Source organism: Pyrgilauda ruficollis, unplaced genomic scaffold (genome assembly GCF_017590135.1).
Source record: "Pyrgilauda ruficollis isolate IOZ18807 unplaced genomic scaffold, ASM1759013v1 scaffold13, whole genome shotgun sequence".
Classification (NCBI taxonomy): domain Eukaryota; kingdom Metazoa; phylum Chordata; class Aves; order Passeriformes; family Passeridae; genus Pyrgilauda; species Pyrgilauda ruficollis.
This window is the reverse complement of record NW_024511432.1, coordinates 5,366,175-5,387,259: the sequence shown is the minus strand read 5'-3', so window position 1 is coordinate 5,387,259 and position 21,085 is coordinate 5,366,175. Positions and strand designations below refer to the sequence as shown.

General features: G+C 52.4%; 2 protein-coding genes across 5 annotated transcripts; both read right to left on the bottom strand.

Moving 5' to 3' along the window:
* Positions 1-353: 353 nt before the first annotated feature.
* On the bottom strand, positions 354-8,382 carry ELMO3 (engulfment and cell motility 3). Of its 3 annotated transcripts, none has more exons than XM_041458620.1 (20): positions 8,103-8,380; positions 7,991-8,031; positions 7,804-7,876; positions 7,680-7,730; positions 7,039-7,208; positions 6,127-6,226; positions 5,871-6,022; positions 5,711-5,789; positions 5,295-5,345; positions 4,822-4,944; positions 4,536-4,667; positions 4,161-4,265; positions 3,559-3,667; positions 3,210-3,346; positions 2,954-3,117; positions 2,713-2,825; positions 2,355-2,459; positions 1,927-2,009; positions 1,639-1,719; positions 354-1,469 (listed from the first exon to the last, which is right to left on the bottom strand). In XM_041458620.1, exons 1-20 carry the CDS (start codon positions 8,178-8,180, stop codon positions 1,257-1,259), a joined length of 2,160 nt encoding a protein of 719 aa, XP_041314554.1. In that variant the 5' UTR covers positions 8,181-8,380; the 3' UTR covers positions 354-1,256. The 3 variants fall into 3 exon arrangements, with proteins under 3 accessions (XP_041314554.1, XP_041314556.1, XP_041314555.1); XM_041458621.1 differs by having other exon boundaries at positions 1,302-1,469; positions 1,646-1,719; positions 8,103-8,382; XM_041458622.1 differs by lacking the exons at positions 4,161-4,265; positions 4,536-4,667; positions 4,822-4,944; ... (7 more) ...; positions 7,991-8,031; positions 8,103-8,380 and having other exon boundaries at positions 3,210-3,302; positions 3,559-3,661.
* Positions 8,383-8,448: 66 nt separating this feature from the next.
* E2F4 (E2F transcription factor 4) lies at positions 8,449-20,858 on the bottom strand. 2 transcript variants are annotated; one of them, XM_041458701.1, is made up of 10 exons: positions 20,668-20,858; positions 18,766-18,875; positions 18,125-18,286; positions 17,587-17,630; positions 14,838-14,899; positions 14,415-14,700; positions 13,832-13,996; positions 12,683-12,730; positions 11,021-11,065; positions 8,449-10,701 (listed from the first exon to the last, which is right to left on the bottom strand). In XM_041458701.1, the coding sequence occupies exons 1-10, from the start codon at positions 20,842-20,844 to the stop codon at positions 10,586-10,588; spliced, it is 1,215 nt and encodes a 404-aa protein (XP_041314635.1). In that variant the 5' UTR covers positions 20,845-20,858; the 3' UTR covers positions 8,449-10,585. The 2 variants fall into 2 exon arrangements, with proteins under 2 accessions (XP_041314635.1, XP_041314636.1); XM_041458702.1 differs by lacking the exon at positions 12,683-12,730.
* Between the last annotated feature and the right edge of the window lie 227 nt (positions 20,859-21,085).

The window sequence follows — 21,085 nt, the reverse complement described above, 5'->3', positions numbered from 1 at the left end:
CCAGTGAGGGAGACTCCACACCCTTTCTGGACAAGCGAACTGGGAAGAACTTCACTGTGCGAGTAACAACGCAAAGGAAAAGAAGGATTGCCCAGCATGGGACTGGGACCATCCAGAGTGCTTCCAGCCATCCTGGGCTGGAAATGGCCTTAGCTGTAGTCTTAGCTGTAGGGAGCTTGACTCTGAGTCTGCATCTCAACACCAGAAACAAGATCTTGCCAGCCATCTCCCAGCTCCTTCATGCACAGCTCCCACGGTGCTGCCATCCCAGCCTTACCCACTCTGGCCCCTTCTGATCCTCAGTCAGCCTGAGCCCTTCCCCAAACCTTTGGAAAGGACACGGCTCCGAGTTCTCCACAAGTGTTTATTGTCCCAGTTCACAGGAGACAGGCACGGCTGATCCTACCGACCTGAGGCTGTTAGCACAGCACCCTTGGGAGAAGCTGCAGGCACGAGGAGGTGCAGGGCACTGGGGTGGGGCTGTGGGGCCGGGGAGGAGGTAGCTTGTGGTGCAGTAGTGCAGCAGCATGGCTGAAGTGTGCAAGAATCTGCCCCAGGTGGGGAAGGCACTGGAATTGGCACAATGGGCACACCGGGGTCTCCTCCTCACACCAGGCCCAGCTGAATGGTGCTGGGAAAAAGGGGCTTGTACCCTAATCACCCCCATTCCAGGACAGTGCAGAGGGCTCAGCAAATACACCTTTCAGTGCAGGAGGGACCTGGCAGGGCAGGCACATCCTGCCCCGGAGATGCCATCTGCTTGACAAACTTAATGGAAAGGTGTATTCCATCCTTTTTCTAACCACTTTGTTGTCCAGAAAGGATCCCCTACACTGATGGCAAAAGTGAGGCAGTGCAGATTCGTACCTTTGTAGTGTTACTCCCCCCTCCAGCTATCCCAGGGCTGCCTGTACCTTTATTCCAGTCCATGTCCTTGCCCTCTCTGCCCAAAGCCTGGCTGCAGTGTGGGGGAATCAGTGCCACCACAGAGGGGTTTGACTGTCTTATATTTCATCTCACCTCCCCATGGCAGGGGGCAGAGCAGCCAGGTCACCCTCCCTGAACAGGAGGCTAATGCTTGGTGGCTCATTCCATGCTCTTGCAGGAGGCAGGACACAGGCAGGGAAGGGTGGGACACCCAAGCCCCCAGCCAGCACCTGGCCTGTCCCTTTGGGCCAGAGATGAGACACAGAGCTTGGAGAGAGGAGCTTGATTTTGAGGGGCATAGAGGGTGGGGACAGGGCACAGGGAGGAACTCACTGCTCTGCATGGCTAAAGTCATAGCAGAAGTTTAAGTTGCTGGGAGGCTTTGGGATGGGAGGGGGGTCGTCAGGAATGCTGATGTTCTCCAGGTCCAGCAGCCGCAGCTTGAGCTCCATGGACAGCAGGACATCGAGGTCTGTCTGTGTTCGCTCACTTGTCATCTCCTTGCCCAGAAGCACATTCAGCCCATCTGTCCAGAGGCAGAACTGGAGAAGAAGAGGATGGGCATCTCTGGCACCAGCCCTGGGCAGCCAGGGAGCCCGTTTCTCTGCTTCCACCCCCCAGGGACACACAGAGCTCCCTCCCCTGACTGCTGTGCCCTGGCAGAGACATCTTGGGCACTGTGTGCCACCCCAGCAGGCCCCTGGAGCTCACCTCGTACCGGGTGGGGGCAATGAAGTTGAGGCAGTATTCTTCCACATCGTGCACAATAGAGAAGGCCAGCTCCAGGACATCCTGCAGGGACAGCACAGGGGCTAGCTGGCTTCTCAGCTGGGCTCATCCCAGCCCTGGTGGGGTTCAGAGCAGGAGCTGCACCCAGCCTCCTCTCTGTACTCCAGGAGTTCCAAGAGGTCTCTGTCCATGAAACCACACAACCTGCCACCATCCACCCACTGCCAAAACCCATCCCCAGCTGGACAGGATAGGGTGTGAGGTGCTGACCTTGTTCTGCTTCCCAGAGCTCTTCTCCTTTGTGTGTGGACACTCCTTCCCCACCAGCAGCATCTTCATGTCTGCCACAGGAACTGCAGCAAGTGGAGGAGCTATGAATTCCTTGTCCCTCTTCCCATCCCTCTCCCTGTCCTTCAGGTCCCCCATATGCAGAGCCCAGTACAACCCAAGTGTGGGGACTCACAACCATCCACAGCTTGGGGTGGGGGGCTCAAGCCCCTCTGCAGCACCCTTTGGGAAGCCAGTCTGCCGCAGCCTGAACTCCCACAGCTCCCAGTCCCACAATACCAGCAGACACTGGGACAGCCATGCAGCAGCCAAGCAGAGGGGCAATTCCCACCTTAAGGCAGTCTTAACCTGGAGGTTATCAGAGAGCTCCCCTCCCTCCTTCCCACCCTCTCTTTCTCTCCATCACCTACTTTTCTCTGTCAGGCTCTCGATGGGGGGAGACTGCACCCCCTCCTCCACGTCCCCATAGTGCAGCACCTTGTGGTTGGGGGACAGGCGGCAGTACCACAGCTTGTCTGCAGCAGAAGAGCCATGAGAAAGTCTCAGACTCCCCTTGCAGAGATGCCCTTCCCAAGGGGCATGGAGCTGCCGCCTTATCAGCACTCCCCACTTCTCCCAGCCCATGGGACAGCCCATACCAGCTGTCCAGGGAGTTGGCATTCTACTCCCACAGACTAACTGGGACTTCCCCAGTGGCAGGAGACATGGGAATAAGCCTCTGCCCCGCTACCAGGCCCCTCTACCCTGGAGCAGGGTTCTGGCACCCACCCTGCCTGCGGCGGCTGCTGATCTTGCGGAAGAGGGTTCCCTCACAGAGGTGCAGCAGGCGCTGCTGTTGGATCAGCTCCAGGAGCTCCGGCTTCAGCTTCTCCCGCAGCTCCCTGGGATGAGAGCCAGCAGAAGAGGAGCACAGCCATTTCAACAGGCACTTGCTGACCTCCCAGCCCAATAGCACTGTCCCTGCCTCAGGCCCCCATCACAGCCCCATCCCTGCCCACAGCCCACTCACAGCACAGGCACAGCCAGCGTCTCCTCCTGGTGCAGCCGCTCCGTCTGCCGCAGCTTCAAGATCTCGCTGTAGTTCAGTGCATTCACTCTGGTTTTGAATAGCTCCAGAGACGTGGGCTTGAGGGACAGGGTCCTGGTGATCTGCTCCCGCACCACCTGCATCACCTGCCAGGCCCGGGATGTCAACTCCAGTTTGGCGACACTCCTCAAATCCTTGAATTTGTACACCCATCCAGGGAAAAAGCATCCCCCCTCACCTTATCAAAGTCCTCCTGGGTTGCTCTCATCTCCTTCCAGGTCTTGTTCACCAGCTGGATGCAGATGCAGAATAGCTCTTCAAAGAAATGATCCTGCCCGAAGAACATAGGGTAAAAGGCCTGAGCCGTCTCCGAGCCTGTGGTGAGAAGGACAGATGAAGCCAGACTCCCCAGTTTTTCCAGGGGATTTCAGTGTCCAGGGAAACCTGGGTATTTCCCAGCCCTCCATTCCCTTCCCATACTGTCAGCCATGCCAGAGTCTGGTGGCCACATGGATGCAGTCCCCTGCCCTGGCAGCTTGTTCCCCAAGCAGCAGGGCAGGGAGAAGGACAAGCCTGGGCACACGTACATGGCTCTCCAATGTGCAGGATCTCACAGAGGATCAGGGTGAGCTGGATGCTGCTTCGAGCAAAGGGACATTCGTGTTTGTCTTCCCGGCTGCTGTTCTCGAGGATAAACTGGAGAAGAGGGCCATAACCTCATGTTACATAGACTTGGAGGGCTGCCCCAACAGTGGGTGTCAGACTTTCCACGCTCCTCCTGCATTCCTAGTCAAGCTGTCCTCCCAACAGGTGAAGCCATCTCTAACACAAGTGACCCACTCTTCCCAAAATCCAGCCCCAGCCTCCTCCTTCCCTTGTGGCAGTGTGGGAGCTGGTCACAGCCACTGCAGGTTGGAGCATGGCTCATGCCCTGCTGGTTTTGCCCAAACTGCCCCAGTTTGCTCAAGGCCTGGAAAACAAACTGTGAGCAAACCCTTAAAAATTCAGAGGCACTGGCCTCAATTGGCTTTTCCTACCCAGAGGAAGGACTCATTTCCATCTGAAACAGAGAAACAGCAGGACATTTGCCTGGGTGTGGCTAAGGACAGATCATAAGGAAAGGAAATGAAGGTGGAGATCCACCAGCACTTCTCCACCAGGAAATTCCCTGGGAGAGCACAGCACCTACCCTGCTGTAGGCATTAGGGGTGTTCCTGGAGAAATACACCATGTTGTCCAGGGCAAGGAGTCCTGGTGGGGCACGGCGGAGATCCTCTGCTGGGTTGCTGTTGTTCTAGGAGGACACAAAGGATGCAATTTAGCAGCTGCTTTGTTCTTCAAGCAGCAGTGTCTTCCCAACACAGCCGTGGGGTTTGCCTTTGAGTCCTAGCAGCTCCACAGCACTCGCTGTTCAGGAGTGCCGAGGGAGCAGAAGGGAGGTACTGCATGGTTGTCCCTCAGCATCAACAGGGACACCTGGCTTAGGGGAGCCATCAGAAGGTGCCACCAAGGCCATGTGGTGGAGCCAGCATGGCGCTCAGTAGGGGATGCAGGAGGAACACACCATGAAGCCCAGCTTGCGGAATTCCTTGGCACACAGGGATCGCCGGCGCTCGGTGCTGAAGGTGCCAGCAGGCACCTCGCTCTCCGACTCAAAAGCAGTTTGCCGCAGGGACTGGAGGAGATCCCGCTGCTCCTGGAGGGACAGCAGAGAGGAGGGGATGCCAGTGAGCCCCATGGAAGCAGGTTCTCCCACGGCAAACCCAAATGTGTTGGGTTCACCCAAATGTGAGCTACTTCCACAGGTGGAAGAGACCAGGTGCAGACTTGCAAGGAGAGTACTCCCAGACCTGTGAGTAGGGATCCATGGACATTTTCATGCGATGCTCACACAAGTTGAGGCTGACAGACTGCAGCACATAAAGATAATGGGCCATCTCGTCCCCCAGTGGCTCGGAGCTGTGGATAATGTTCTACAAGAGATCATGAGACAGAAGGTTCCCCCATGCTGCTGCTTCCAGTCCAAGCACAGGACCCAACAGCCTGGTCCTGCTGCTCAAAGGTGTGTTGGGAAGTGGGAAACTCCCCTTGGGGTTGGCCAAGATGCGTGTACACTGAACTGCAGGCAGATGGGGGTGCAACCCTGGGCATGTGGGTGCCAGCAGAGCAGCACCCATAGGCATTCTCAAGGAAGGGTTATGGGACACACAAGCAACCCAGCCAAGTGCAGTCACCAAAGACTGGGGCTCAGGGGACAGGGCCTGGGGAGAAAGGACAGAGAATGAAGTGCAGAGCAGACCCTTGCACAACCCTAGCTCCTCACCTTGTGGATAAACTGCCTGATGTTCTTCTCCCTCAGGTAGTCCATCATGTCCTAGGAAAAAAAAAGGCTGTGAGACATTCCCCAGCTCAGCACACTACCATCTCCCCCGAAAAAAGGGAGGAGGCAGAGTGAGAACATAGACTTTAAACATCTCTGGGCACTTCTTGCAGCCCTGCCATCCCAAAGAGCACAAACCCCACAGCAGAGAGCCCAGCTGCCCAAGGTCCCATCACAGGGGGAGCCCACCCCGAGAGCTCAGATGTGCCAGGGCCTGGGTCATTACAATCACTGCGCCACCACCAACCGTGATACTTCTGTCATTTGAGACAAAAAGTCCTGACAGCTGAGAGCCCTCAGCAGAGCACCCTGCTGACAGAGGCACTGTGGTGCCACCACCCTGCCATGGTGCCCCTCCCCCGCCGCTCGGCGTCGGTCGCGCTCAGCAGCAGCGCAATGAGCAGAGCCATCGCCTTCAGCTGCAGCTGGGCATTTGTCCTGTGGGAGGAAGAGCGGGAGGATGTGAGAGTCACCAGCTCTGAGGATGGGGGCGAATGGTGCTCCGGCCTCTCCACTTACACCTGCAGGTGGGTGAGAAGGCGGTCCAACGTCACTTCTTTTTTGACCACCTCAAAGAGGAGGCGACTGGTAGGCACCATATTCTCCAAGATAGACAAGGAGAGCTGCTGGATAGATGCATCCACTGCATTCATGTTGACGTAACTCACTATCTATGAGACACAAAACCATCTGTCAATGGCAGGCTGAGCCTGGAGCACGAGGATAACAAGGGATCCCACAGGCACAAACTGTGGACACTGTAGAAAACTCTTACCTTCTTGATGAAGACTGTACTAAGATTTTCCCAGGAAACAAAATCATGCTCCATCAGCTCTGTGAAGGCTTTGAGGGTGTGAGCCAGCATCTCCCCTGTACTGGAGGGACAGATGAACAAATACAGTGAGGATGGCAACTAGATACCCCGCTCCCATCCTGTGGTGGTGTCTCTGCAGTTGAACATTAGTGGGCATGTTAGAGACAGCTAGAGAAGAGAGCAGTGAGCAGGAGAAAGGAAAGAGACTGTTGGGTAAGAAAATAGACTCTCACTTAGTCATCCCAGGAAGTCGACTTGCCCAGGAAGTCAAGGCAGGGGAAGTTCAGTAGTTGGAAGCTGCATCACCATGGTACAAAGATCACTGCAGACAAGCCCTTGGGAAAGCTGACCCACCCCATATCCCTCCTTCTACTTCAAAGAAACATGTGCTGCATTGCCTGGTTCCACATTCTCTGTGTGACAGGAGCTCAGAGGAGCTGCACCATCACATCCTGAAAGAGTCACACAGGCAGTGGTATTTGGCAACCAGGGTTTTCTCAAGAACCCTGCAGAACTCTTGAAGCTAAAACCTCAGGGCAGAGGGATCATTCAGGGTGGCAGGAATGAGGAGCAGCACTGGAGGCCAAGATGATCACAGGAAGTTTCCTGGTAGCAAACCCCATGAGGCTACAGGATAACCCAGCCAGAAAAGGGATGGAAGGTTCAAGTCTGGGCACATTCACAAGGAGTCAGGACTGCATATCTGTGGGGACCTTCCCCTGGCTGCCAGCATGCAGGGACACAGCCACAGTACAGGCATCAACAAGTCAGGAACACAGAGTCCACTCCAACACCCAGCCTGGAGCTCATGCAGCATTAGCAAGGGAGAAGAAAAGTCAAGGACTGCAAGTAAAGTCCTGTCCTGATACTAACTCGTTCCCTTCTTCTACAATAGAGTAGATTTGCTTCAAGCCATTCCTGCTGATGAACTCTTGAGCAAAGGTAACGTCCTGGGAGAGGCTTGCAAGCTTCTTCAGTGAGTCAGTCTTCACATCCACATTCTTGCTCTGGATCCCGATATACAACTGCTCTGCTTCTTGGTCCTACCAGGAAGGAAAGAATCAAGCCAAAGGGGCTCATTGAAAGACAGCAAGAAACTTGAAGGTGGCTGTAAGAGCTGAAGTGGAAGTTTTGGAAGGAGCCTCAGCCTAGAGCAGCCCCAGTAAGGAGTTGGACCAAGAAACAGAGCCACCAGAGCAGAGACCAGGTGGAACTGAGGATGGTGGTCAAACTGGCATGACACCAAGAACACTTGATGAGTTGGCCCCCATCTCTAAAGTATTTCAAGATGTTTCAGTTTCTCTTCAAACTCCCCCAAGCTCTGCTGAGGGAAAATGAAGGCTGAGACATGTCTCCTGCCTGAGTTATTTCTGCTGGGTCTGAGGCACAGAGAAGAGCCATCATGAGCTCAAGTCACAGAGGCAGTCAGAGGCAGAGGGCTCAGAGCACCCCACTGCAGGGGCACGGAGCACCAGAACACACAGCAGAGGAGGCAGCGGGGCAGAGGGATGTACCGGGGAGGTGGTCAGCCGTAAAATGCTCCCGTTCTTAATGTCCCTGCGGTTCTGTAAGGAGAAAAGGAGCCGGTGAGCCGGCGGGCGCTGCAGCGGCGGGGCCGGGGGCTGGGGGGTGTCTCACCGACTCGGTGATGTAGGTCTGCCGCCCGTCCGCGTACTGCAGGGCGTAGCGCTCGGCGTTGGGCAGGCTCCACCTGCGGCCACGGGCGGCCGGTCACAGCCCCATTCGGCTGGTGCCGGCAGCCACCGGGTCACCGCAGCCCGGCCGTGGGCTGTCACGGCTCGCAGGCAGCGGGTGCGGTACTCACGCATCACAGACGTCCTTGAGCACCGAGGCGAGCGGCTTGGTCTGCGGGAGGGAGGCCGACCGTGAGCCGAGGTGGGGGGCGCGGGGAGGGCTGCGGGGGTGCCGGGCAGTACCTGCTGGAGCTCGATGAGTTGCGGGATGGCTCCCACCATCTGGATGGCGATCTTCACCACGTCCTTGGGCGGCGGCATGGCTCCCGCGGCGGCTCCGCACCGCCGGCAGTTCCGGGTTGTTGCCGCCGCCGCCGCCGCCTCCCCTCACGAAGGGCCCGGCCGCCGCGGCGAGGCCTTGTGCCACCACCCCAGCCCCGGGCAGGCCCGGCCCCCTCACCTGAGCTGACGCGGGTGTGGCAGGACCCACCTCCGGCAGCAGGACACGGCCTCCTGCTGGGAAAGGAACCCCATCCCCCGGGCTAGGGCAGAGAGGAGGCACAGGCTGGGGCAAGGTGAGAAACTCTGGAAAGTTTTTGTTTATTCACGTCAGAGAACACTCTGTACAAATATGACAGGCAATGGTCTTCCCTTGCAAAAAAAAAAAAAAAAAAGTATAAAAATAATCTTTATATATGAATCAAAAGTTCATTTGCAACTGTAAATTTTTCTCTAGGTATCCTTTTCGGGAGGTCGTCTAACTGGTGGTGGACATGAACACTGGGAAGGAGGGCAAGGGCCAGGCAGTACATGAAGAGCTCGAGCTACACCAAAGCCACGGAGCCTTGTTAACAGGCAGGACCAAGGGATTCCGGGCAGCTTCCATGTGGACAGGGGAAGGTTCAGGGACAGGCAGCATGCAGGCTGGAAGTTCACCCCCCCGAGGGGTCTCACACCTCAGCTGTCTTGCCAGCAGCAGCTGCCAAACTAGTGTCCCATTGCTCCTCCCGAGTTCTTCATGCTTTTTTCAAAGAGGCTGCCAGTGCTTTGTCACTGCAGAAACAAACAGTCCTCGTGGAGGAGTCCCATGCAAAATGAGAGCGACTGAGGAGCCACTCCAGGGACACAGGTCCCCAACACTTCTCACTTCTGCAGGCTCTTGATATTTTACATCCCTTAGCGCTGGTGCTGCAGCTGGTTGTGTGGGTCACAGGCAGTGAGCAGCTACGCAGAGAAATCAAACATCAGCTGTTTAAGTGGACGGCTGGAAGCTCCCTGTCTGCAGCAGCCAGCCATGGTCTGGCCTGGCTCTCTGTTCAGCAGTTTGCAGAGCAGGAAAGGCAGGACAGCTGCTTCCACTGTGTGGCAGGAAGACGTGCAAAACTAAAGACACTCACAAGATCTGACCAAAACCCAAAGTTGGGGCTTGCAAAATACAATACAAATTTCATCAGGACATTTTTACTCCAACTAAACTGCACAAGGTCCCAGCCTGGTACCAGCTGATGATCCTAAAGAAGCCAAGAGCAGACCTTCCAAAGCAATGAAGAAAATCTTGCAGAAGAAATGATGCAGAGAAAGCATCACAGTAGGTAAAGACCTGTTACAGGATCAGGCACTGGGAGTGTGGGTACGGGCACTAAGGGAGCAAATTCAAATATACAGAAAACCTGATCCTGAGAGAAAAAGGGGTAAAAAAAGCTCACTATTTTGACAACACCTACATCACCTGTCACAGCAAAATACTACTGAATTGTAACTGCTTGGTCACCTTTCAGACAGTTGCAAGTTCAAGTGCAATGGTTGGAAAAACCCAGCTATTTGCAAATATGAGCAGGCTCTGATGTCCTTGGAGTACCTTACAGGCACCAGCCGAAGCAGTCCTATCCTTTGAAACATCTCTTCAGTTAGACAAAACCAAAAATTAAAAACAAAACCATACTGGCACCTCTGCTTAGCCCTGTAGAAACAGCACAGCTGCTGGACAAGGAGCTGGAGCCCCTGGGGCTCTGCATCAGAAGGCTGGTGAAAGCAGATCCAACATTCCTGCTGATGCACCAACAGGGAAAGGCTCAGTGCTCCTGGGTCCTACAAGGAGTGCTCAGCTCCTGAATCCCACCAGGAAGCACAGCTGGCTAAAAAAAGTGCTTTTTGTAAAACATACTAGCTTGGTCTGAAGTCACTGAAAGAAATAGACACTTTGGTGCCTTTTTTTTTTTTTCCTCTTGATGCCTTTTGGAAATAAAACTACCCCAATCCAAACCACTAACACAAAGAAATCTAACAAACAACCTCTGGCTTGTGAACTGACCATGGTATTGGGGCTCCTTGTAGCAGCTGGTACCTAGGAGGTGCAAAGTGCCTCTGGGAGTGCAGGAAAAACCAAGGCATGCAGATTGGAGGAAGCTCAGAGAGGCACGTGGGCAAATTCTGCAGGTGAACTGGGAACACTCAAAACACAGACCCTTTGAAGTGAGGCCCAGGATCCAGTGGAGAGACGCGGGGGGAAAGCTGCACGTGCGTCTTGCACATGCACCAGAGGAAGAAGCAAACTACAGGGAGGCTCCCAGCCTGCAAGTCCACATCTCTTGGCTCTGAGTCCATTTGAGAGCATCTCTGAATTACTTGGCCATCGAGCTCTAGCACAAAAGGAATCCAAAAATAGATACTTTCCAAAGAGTTACAAAACAGTCCGTGTTTGCAGGGCTCACAGCCGCACTGAGAAGTCAGAGGTTGAGGACAGGCACGTCAAAGAGGTCACAGACACCTTCACTCTCATCCAGGTTGTAGATGTAGTCGTGATCTCCAGGTGGAGGGGAGAGGCGGAGCAAGGGAGCAAACACTGCGGAAAGAGAAGCCCAGGGTTGGTTACAAAACTCAGCACTCCCACCCCAGCTGAGAGCTGCCGATGGCACTGAGCAGCGCAGCCACCTCACAGGAAGTCTTTGAGGTTGCTTCAGTCAGCCTCACAGAACTGAAGAGACTTCTGGCTCTCACACTTCTCTCAGGGACTGGCAGGACAGCGAGAACTGAGTCTGTGTCCAGAGCCCAGAAAAGATGAGGGCAAGTCTGCAGTCACAAGGCTGCCAGCTGGGTAAAGTCACACAGCACGGGCTTCCTCCCAGGAAGGCCACACCATGACAGCAGACTCTGAGACTCACCTTCAGATGACATCAGCTCTTCCAGCAGCTCAGAGTTCACACATTCTGGGGAAGAGACAAGCATGGTAGCAAAACAGTCCATGGTAGCAAAACAGTCCATGGTAGCAAAACAGTCTCCTGGTCTGCTCCTGAGTAGTTCCCCACTTTCCCCACCCTTGTTATCCCTTCTCTGGCTAAGGCACAGCATGTGCAGCAGGCAGTGAAAGGAAGCTTGTGCTTAAAAGAGATAAAGCCATGTAGTAAAAGTAATTCCAGCACAAAACACTATGAGAGAACTCCAGCTCCTGTGGCTTGGATTGCACAGCCTTAAAGCAGCTGCCAGTGCCAGGGCAAGTACTGGGATCACACAGAGGATGAGAGGCTGCATGGAGTGTGCTGCAAGGACCGTTCCTCTGAGCTCTGCTGCGCTGCTCTCTGCCAGTCCTGAGTGTTGCCTCTGTAGCTGTTGACTCTGTTTTGTCCTTTGCTCCTGGATTTTTTATCTTCCCCCTCCAAACTGGGAAGAATACTCCATAAAACCACATACTTTACCATAGAGAGGAAACATCTCCTTTACAATAGCATCTACATAGTGACACAGTAGAGTTACTCTGGGTAAGTTAGATCTTCTACATGGCTGGGGCTTTGCAGTAGTTTGTATCTCACACTGTGAACTCAAACTGACTCTTCAGATGTACTTAGATATCAACAAGACTTCATCCACTATCTGCAGCAGAAGTGCTGGGCAAGAAGGAACGATGTTCTCCAGACTGACTGTGGAGCCCAGGGCTAAGAGTACACACGTTGGAGACTCACATGTGTCTGTTTGGGTCTGTGGGGATTTTTATCCAAAGGCAGCACCTTCACAAAGCATCTGCTAGAGCATGGAACTAAGGACAGCTGTTGTACATTTCCTGTGACCACCACTGAGGTACTTGGTGTGTACTTGGCCCTGCCTGGCTGTGGGGCTACAAAGTATTTGGCCAGCAGTGAAGTGAACTATATATATATATATATATATATATATATGTATATATAAGTGAACTGATACAGTTTCTCAGTTTAGGTTTATGTCAACACCAAATTCCTTCACCTTTTCTGCCCTTAACCCAAAGACTGTCCCAGCATTAGGCAGCAACCCACAGATATTCCTTGGGCAGAGTCAGAACTCCAAACACAAGTAACAGCATTTCCCTCTCCTACTGCTCCAAAATTACCAGCTCCTCCACCACCACCACTGAGAAGTATTTTGAAGAGAGAACACTATCTCCCCAGATTATTTGCTTGGATTAGCCTTAGGCAGCTAAAGCTGAAACAAGACTTAGCAGGGATTTTTCTTTTCCATACTGCTGACAAGCTGAAGGAGGAGCATGGAAAGGCTGAACATGGATTAGTTCAGCATGGCATGGGGACAGGAAAGCCCTTGCTGGTGCACTGCAGGCAAGATCTAACAGAGGTTGCTGGAAACATGGAGACAGTAAAATACATACAGAAACCAGTAATTTTAAAAGTTAAACTAAGCCTAACTACTCTTTAGTAGAGGGCCAGCAGCCACCAATGACCACAAGCACCTTACAAAACCACATCCACAAAATAATCCAAAAGGGAGCGAATCAAACAAATTGTCCCTTTTCTGTGGATAGATGGGCACAGAAAAAAGCTGTGGTCAGGGAATGAACGTACCTCTCATTGGATCAAACATCTCTGACAGCTCTTTGGGAAGTTCCAGTACTGCAAATACAACAAACCAGATGGTTTGGATCATTACATGAAGAGTCTGAAATGCTTTACAGCAGAATCATCCACAAACCTACTGTGCTCCTTACACACCCAAATCATCCAGAAATTCTGTTCCCACACTCCATGTCAGATATTTCTGCTGCAATGACAAGCAACAAAACACTTGAGGTCCACTACTTGAAAATAAATTTGTAGGAGCCCTGGGACATGAACATGTTATCACAGTCAGCAGCTGTGTCTGTAAACCTCACCCAGTACACTGCCTTGATTACCTTGTGTAGGATGGGGACATGCCTTTGGAGAGGCACAGTGATAAGATATATGCACATCCAAGGCCTAATTCCACAACCAAGATGATTCCACAGCTCATGCTTCTCTGAGACAGGCCAGCAGAGAAGTGAAAAAAGCACTGGGCAAGCTGTGTTTGAACAAGACTTCTTCTTCTAACCACAACCTAACCATGAGTGTTTCTGCAGGGAAGTTGGGCTTCAAAATATTCCAGAAGTGTGGATTACCTAGAGGATGCTTTTCTCTCTTTGGGCCAGCCTGCCATTTCCTAGCATAATGCTCCAGGGTTTCTTTTTTAAAGCACATCAAGGAGCTCCCCAAATGTATACTGCAGGGTCACTAAGAACACAAGATCACTAAAGACAGATGAAGTATTCCTGAGCAAAGGAGGAAGAGGGAGACAGGAGCTCTCCTAAAACAGAAAACTCCCTGAGTTACAAAGGTGCTCTCAGTGGTGGCTGAAAATTCTGCAGCTTCATGCAGTCTCAAAAATAGGACCTTACTCCACAGAAAGGATTGAAAGGGAATAACCATACATGTTATAGCAGAGACATGTATCATGAGTGTGTCCCTTGCAGATTTTCTAGTACTGATGTCACAGAAAGCAGCAGGACACAAGACAGTCACCTTGTCACCATGTTTCCTGGCAGCCTCACAGGGCAATGCCTACTCATCCTTTGCAGACTCTGGCTGACAGCATAAAGGCAGAATGGAGTTCAGCTCCTTCCTCCAGGCCCAGCAGCCTTTCCCTCACTCCCAGCGGCAGGACTTTGGAGCAACACATGAAACAAGCAGCATACTCACCTCCTGTGGGGTCGGGCTTGATGGGCTCAAAGGAGGTAGAGGTGCTGGGCAGGACAGAGCTGCTGTCCAGCGAGGCTGAGGACTGCAGCAGCTGCGTGTCCAACGCCGCCGGCTGGCCCTCGAAGTCACCGCCGCCCTTGGACTCTGCCACCGGGACATCACACTCTGGGAACACCACAGACACACTCAGGAATGTCATCTCCCACCAGCCCAAAGGCAGCTGCAGCACAGACTCAGCCCTCGCTGGCAGTGCTGGCCAGGCAGCTGCACATGGAGAAGCTTTCCTGCTTTCCTCCAGGCCCATATTTGGACATATTTCCTGTTGATCAATGAACCTGCATGACCAGCTTCTCCCCTACAGGTGCTCCTACGGGTTGGCACTACCCGCTGAAGCCAAGTGCCTGATCTCCCTGAGCACAACCAGTCCCACTAACCAAGGACAAAGGAAGGGCAGCAGCAAAGGCAGAGATGCCTTTGCGGCTCAACACTGTGCATCCGGCAGTGCCAGCCCCAACAGGGCCAAGGAATGTACCCTGCTCTACCAGCCACCAGCCAATTTCTGCCTCCTGTAGCTCCCTCTCACCTGTGCCTGCATTTTTCTGTGTGGGAGGCCCATGGTCCTGAGTGCTGGTGGGTGTTGGTGTGGAGGGCTGGGTGCTGCTGGGAACGGAGGCCTCCTGGAAGTGGGCGAGCGGTGGGATTTGCGGTTTTGAGGGTGCAGCTGCCTGGCACTGAATGAGGTCTTCAGGGGGAGGGACAGGGAGTACGACAGGAGGAGAGCTCCAAGTATCTTTGTTTACTAGGAGAACATCAATGGGACCACTTGTGCTCTTCAGGTGGATCTGGTATTTCTTCTGTCCATTTAGGCCCTGAAAAAAATCAAAAGCAAAACACAGACTTACATTAAAAACCATTTTCAAATAGCACATCAATTTTCCACAGGCAAAACATACATGTACACACACACACAGAGCCCCTGCACTCTGCCCATGAATTTATCACTCACCTCAGGGACAGGAACCTCCAAACGTGTGCCTGATGGGGCTCGAATCACAAGGAGGGTGTCTCCTGTGGAAACAGAAGCAGTCAGGGCTCCTGGGCACAAGCTGTTGTGATGTTAATTAAGCACTGATGAAGAGCCCCTCCTCAACACCTCCTCTCTCCTGGCAATCCTCCATGGAAGGAAGACATCTACACCCCAAGCACATCATAGTTCCTAATGTGCCAGCGGCCCAGGGCACAAAGAACCTGCAAAGCTTCTCCCAATGCAACCCTGAAGTTTTTTAGCAGTGTCCTCATCAAGACTAATTTCTCTTTTCCTTAGAAGAACTGGCTTAAATTTACCCTTAGGAAATCTGAATCCTAAGGGAAGTATCGTTCATTCTGCTGTCACAAGCTTTTAGGGTGAATTAGAAACAAAAGAGCTGCACTGCCAGCAGAGAGATGGGGTTGAACCAGGCTCAGAGCCAGGCTGCCAACCTCAGGCTGGTGTCCCAACACCTGAAACCTGCACTCCCCAGTCTCTGCTGGCCAGAGCTGTCTTAGTTGTACTGGACTCTCCACAGAGCCCAGCACATGTGGGGCTGGAAGCCAGGCTGACAGCATCCTTCCTTTCAAGTTCTGCAGCTCCTTAAGACCTGCACCCTAATAACAGTCATAGGCAAGCAGCTGCCAGCCTGTATTTGGGTTTAGAGAAACATGAACAGAGAAATACCAGAGCTGTGAATATCTGACATATTTAGATCAAGCAGCTTGCAGCTTTCACTTTGAATGTTTAAGCTTTAGTGTGGTTAATATTCACAATTCCCCAGTATTCTGATTAAGCTGCACATGATAATTAACACAGAAGATCCCCAGAGTGATGACAGAAAGTGGACAGCAGAAAAGCACATCCCTTAATTTCAGGCTGGCAATCAAATGTCAGATCAGCAAAAGGTAAAGGGATTAAAAACAACATGGGATTTGTCAATTGGATGGGACTTGTTTAACAAATCTACAAATTTAACAAATTTAAGAAAAATGTAAGACATTTAAAATGCATAAAAAAGCTCAAAGACACCAGCTCAAGCTGTAAGACCTGTTAGTTTCAGAGACAGGTGCTGGTTTTGTAACTCCTTTGATAAAATGTCCCAAATACTTCTACAAAACAGCACCCAGTAGGTTTCCACTTCCTTTTTGAATCTGCAAGTGCAAAATGCTTCACAGCAACAGATGCAGAAATTAGGTTTCCCACTAAAGACTGACATATTCTTACTTCTTTCTTTTTTAATTAATCTCTATTTGACAAGAGTCCAAGAGTGGAAATCTTGGACCAAGCAAGTTCAATAGCAGTCAATTAGAAAAACCAAGAGCTGAAATTCAGGCTGCACCACAGTTTGAGAACACAAGAGGTCCAGCCAAAGAACCTCTGTAAGGCTCAGGTGCTCAGAGGAGGAAAAAGAGTCTGTAAGGCATATTTATACAGGAAAACTGGACAGGCAATGGAAAACCATGGATGAAAGCCTCAATTCTAGAGGGAACTGACACTCACCCTCAGTAAGATCTAATCTCTGCATGTTTTGGTGAGGTCTGACCTCAAACACAAAGTGGTTTACAAAAACCAGGTGCAATGAAATGCAAAACACTCAACCAGCCAAGCAATGAGCTGTCTGCTGGTCTCCTGTAAACTCTTCCAGACTGTTACGAGTGATCTGGCCCCCAGCACTGTCAAACTGAAAACACAATCCCTGCCCCCAAAAGTGCAGCTTCAACAGAAGAAACAGCAAAGCCAAAGGGGTGGTGATGCAGCCGTTACACCAGCAGCAACTTGGTGAACAAGGAAAGCACAAAGGCAGCAACAGCAAACAGAGGAGCTGATGAAGTGCAGGGTGAGAAAAGTGCTTGGAGGAGATGAGGAGAGCCAGACACAGGTGAGCTTATGCATGGTTGGAGGCAGCCAGGATAAACAGCTTCAATCTCTGCAGCCACCAAGCAGAAGCAGGTTGCCAGGTCAGGAGAGGTCAGGCACCCACTGAAGCAGAAAGGAGCTGTGAGTCCACACCACTACAGCTGGGAAGAGCAGTTTATGTACTGAGGCTGCCCCACTGCCTGCTGGCCACCAGGCATTAATCTGGTCTTACACCTGTCATTAGAATTGGCAGCAGAAGAAACAAAGGCTCCTGTGGGTTTTCTTCACTTTTGCCCAGGGACAGAACATAGGACTTCTGATACAGCCCCCCCCCAACTTTAGGAATGAAGGGAGTGAGAGCAGAGAAACTGGTGCATTCCCTTCTGTCCTCTGCTGTCTCCTTCCTGCATTCTTGTTGGCAGGGGAATTGATGCAGCTGAGGGACCACCTTTAATACTATTTCTCTGCTTACACCATGGTTTCTACTGTGAAATAAAATTTGTTTCCTATTATTAGAACACTGCCCACCCAAGCCCTTAAAATGAAGGGCTTCTAACATAACACACATTCACCCAACAGTGAAACCCAGCAAGAAGACTTTGTTAGGAGCAGCATCTCTATTCCTTTAAGCACAAGTAAAAGATATGGCCTGTCCCCTCTAATGGAGACAAGAAAGCTACAACTCAGTGGTACACAAATCCAGGACAGCATCAGAGCTGACATTACATTTCACTTGATGCTGTTGGCCAGCCCACAGTCTGCTGCCTATTCTTTCTTGGAGAAAGGAGAGCAGCTGGGACAGACTGACAGGCCTGCAGCATCACATCTTTGCAATGGAGCACCTCATTGAAAATGAGCATTTCCTCACCTGTGAAGCACTTGCAGATATCTTCATGTGTCACATATGCTAATGTTCTCAAGGTTAAGGACAAAGGCTGCAGCTTCCTGCACACACAAAGAGCTCAAAGGGCACCTGGTGTTTCCTTCCTGAGCACAAGGAACACCATTCCCAGAAGGCTCTCCATGCCACACTCTGAAGTGGTCTGCAGGTGAGGTCTGCAAGCTCCATGCCTGTCAGAGCTGACATCCTGAGATAGTTAAGCCACAAAAGCTGCTCTGCGCTCAGGAAAGTGGCACCTGTGACTCAGAAAGAAGCACTTTTCTCACTGTGGTAAACATTACTATGTTTTTTACTTCCAAAAGCCAGAGGAGGAGCTGGATGCAGAGAAAAGCAGGTCTCCAGGCTGGACAGTTACCCTAATTTCAAGCCAAGGTGCTGCCTTTTGACCCTTTCAGTGCAGCTTCTCCAGCAGCAACAGGTCAGCACCCACCAAGCCCTCAGGTCTCTGCTTCCCAGCCCAGCAAGTGAACACGGAGACAGAGCCATCAGTTCACACAAAGGATATCGACTGTTCTGCATGTCTTCTGTAACATTTTTGATGCTCTGCTGAACCCACATCTTCTGCTGCTCCAGCTCCTGTTCCCGCTGCTCCAAGTCCTCAATGTCTGCCTTCAGCTCGATCAGTTTGTGAGCTATTTCACGTGTGTTGCAGCCAGGACCCACCCCCCTGGGTAAAGCAAAAAAAGGTGAGATATATCAGCCATGGAGACACCCAGACCAACCCCAACCTCTCTGCCAGCCTCTTATTCCCACCTGTGTCAAACATCAATGCCAGACTGCCTGGAAAGCCATCTCTGCACCCACTCTAGATCCCCACCTCCCAGCACAGCAATGGTGTTTGGTACACCTTTCTACTTCCCACAGTCTGGCAGGACTCTTCCCCACCTGCAGTACCATGACAGGTATCTTTTCTAGACCAAGGCAGTGCAAATATTTAGTTTGCACCAAAATAACACCTTTGCTGTAAGAGAGACACAACACATACTTCAGCTTTCCTCACTGTGCCATCAGCACAGCCCAGCTAGGGGAGGCAAGAGCATGGACCTCTGAGGAACCTCCCTCTGCACACAGCATTTTAATCCCACTGTCACTTAAACCTGCACTGGAAGGGACCTGTGAATGATTTAGACCATCTCTGCCACTCACTTCCACTGGATACTGTTCTTGGACTTCTTCTCAATCAACCCAATGCCTTCCAGGACATTTGTGATATCGTAGATCCGTCGCTTCTGTCGCACAGCCAAGGTATCTGCAGCCTGAAAAAGGTTAAGACACTTAATTCCAAACTCTCAGTCATGTTTAGTTCCTTTCTGCCTGGCAGATGAACTCCTGGCCAATTACTTTGCTCCCCATTTCATACCTCTCCTGTTCCAGCGTTTCAAGTTACACAGCCATGTTCTTGATCTCATATGACCATGAGAAGAAGTCACTCATTCTTCTTTTTTTCTTACCCCACAGCCTCCCCACTAAACAGAAGCCAAATTCCAGCACTACTGCTCACAGTGGATCCAAAAATCACCAGTAGCAAAGCAGTGCTAGAAAACAGTAGTTCAGCAGCCTAAAAATTCAGCGCTCCCTCAAGGTAGAGCTGGAGATGGGAAATGCTGAGATCTGTCTGTGCAACACTTCAGTGAAATCAACATTCACAAAGTCTTTTCTAAACCTGATCTGACACCACCTGACAAAGAATCAGTATCTTTTCAAAAGATTCCTCTGTTTGAATGACATGACTCCAGGTGGAGAGTAACCATGAGCAAGCCTGGGGCTTCCCTGCCTTGCTCACACGACCTTTTTCCTCTCAGGTTTCAAGGAATGGCACTGTTTCCACTACCACACAGCAACCTGCCACCAGCAAGAGTTAATGTGTGCACAGCCAGGACCAACTATGTTAGTGGCAGTGCAGACAGAGCAGGTCAGCACAGGAACCATGTCCCTGTCACCCATCAGTGAGGGGCTAGGACTTTGGAGACTCTACACCATACAACTACATAAATCACACTGACCAATGCAAACTCCCTTAATGGACATTTGAAGCACAAATATATTGTCAAATCCAATGAGAAAACAATTTGGCACAGGCATGGAGCCAGGAAACTCCTCCACCTCTGCATTATTGGGGCTTTCTGGCACTTGTCTGTCTCACACACGTGCCCACATAAGAGATGATTATATAAACCACAGCAAAGGAACTTCCCCTACAGGAAAGGCCAGAGATTCAGTACTATACATTGCACAGTGTTACTTCCTCCAGGTGAAGATCTCAAAAACACAGAAGCAAGATGCATTCACGCAGCACTTCTCCACTGCCTAAAGGCATGGGGGACAATCTCTGGCAGGTGACTGTGACCACACTCCCCCTCCTGGAGGGTTAAGTGCTGCACGGACAGTTTCTATAGGTATGTGTTTCTGTAGATGTCTGAGGCTTTGGTGCCAGTCATCAAGTACAGGGCAAGAACACAGAAGAGAACAAGGTGATCAAACGGTTCTGCAACCGAAGAAAACAAACACCTGCAATGTATGGCAAAGTCCTGGGGAAAGAAGAGTGCCCAGGACAACCCGATGGGATGGGGAGAAGGGCTGGGAAGGAGGAGCAGGAGGGGCTGCGAGGGCGGCCCATGCAGAGCCCTCTGTGCACGGCCGGCAGCTCTGCCGCACCCCAGGAACCCCGCTTTCCGTGCACCTAGAAACAGAGGATCAGTACAGCTGGAAAAGCCTCCAGGATCATCGATCCCAGCCACTAAACCTCACCAATGACCCACGTCCCTAAGCACCACATCAGCACCCTTTTGACCAGGGACAGGGACTCCACCGCTGCCCTGGGCAGCCCATTCCACCAGTGCCTCACCACTCTTGCAGTGAAGCTTTTGCTGGAATCCAATCTAAACCACCTGCTGCACCGGGCGCTGCCATGTCCCCGTTCTCCCGCTCCAAACCCGCTCCAGCCGCCGGAGCACCGGTCCCGCCGGAGCCCCGCTCTGCCGGCGGCCGCTCCCTCCGAGCCCACCCCCGGGCCGGGGAGCCCTCGCCCCCCGCCGCCTGCCCCCGCACCAGCTTGAGGTCGAGCACGCCGTCCTTGGCCTCCTGCAGCAGCGACACGAACTTGGTGGTCAGCAGCCCCAGGCTCTTCTCGTGCCGGCTGGGCGCGCCCGCAGCCCCGCTGCCACCCCCGGGGGGCTGCGCCCCGCACTCCGCCATCTGCCCGCCACCGGCTCCGGGGCCGCGCATCCGCTTCCGGGCCGCGGGGCTCCCCGGGAACCTCCGGGGCGGGGACGGCGGCGGGGTGGGGACGGGGGACTCCCCCCCACCGCCTCCCGGGGCTACGGAGTTGTTCGGCTTTGCTCCCGGTGTTCCGTCAGCCCCCACGGTTTGGGGGTCCCCCGGGTCAAGCCAGGGGTGCGTCCATCCCCTCGCCGTTCTGCGGTGCCAAAGTCAAACTCCCGCCCTGTGGTACCGAAGCCAAACCTCA

Excerpts from the sequence above, each read along its gene's own strand:
- ELMO3 (XM_041458620.1), bottom strand. The coding sequence starts at position 8,180 with ATGCCGCCGCCCAAGGACGTGGTGAAGATCGCCATCCAGATGGTGGGA. Across the intron at positions 7,877-7,990 it reads CTCAAGGACGTCTGTGATGC|GTGGAGCCTGCCCAACGCCG; the intron begins GTGAGTACCGCA and ends CCGTGGCCGCAG. Across the intron at positions 7,731-7,803 it reads AGACCTACATCACCGAGTCG|AACCGCAGGGACATTAAGAA; the intron begins GTGAGACACCCC and ends TTCTCCTTACAG.
- E2F4 (XM_041458701.1), bottom strand. The coding sequence starts at position 20,844 with ATGCGCGGCCCCGGAGCCGGTGGCGGGCAGATGGCGGAGTGCGGGGCG. Across the intron at positions 18,287-18,765 it reads AAGAACAGTATCCAGTGGAA|GGGGGTGGGTCCTGGCTGCA; the intron begins GTGAGTGGCAGA and ends TGCTTTACCCAG. Across the intron at positions 17,631-18,124 it reads GAAGACATGCAGAACAGTCG|ATTAGCATATGTGACACATG; the intron begins ATATCCTTTGTG and ends AACCTTGAGAAC.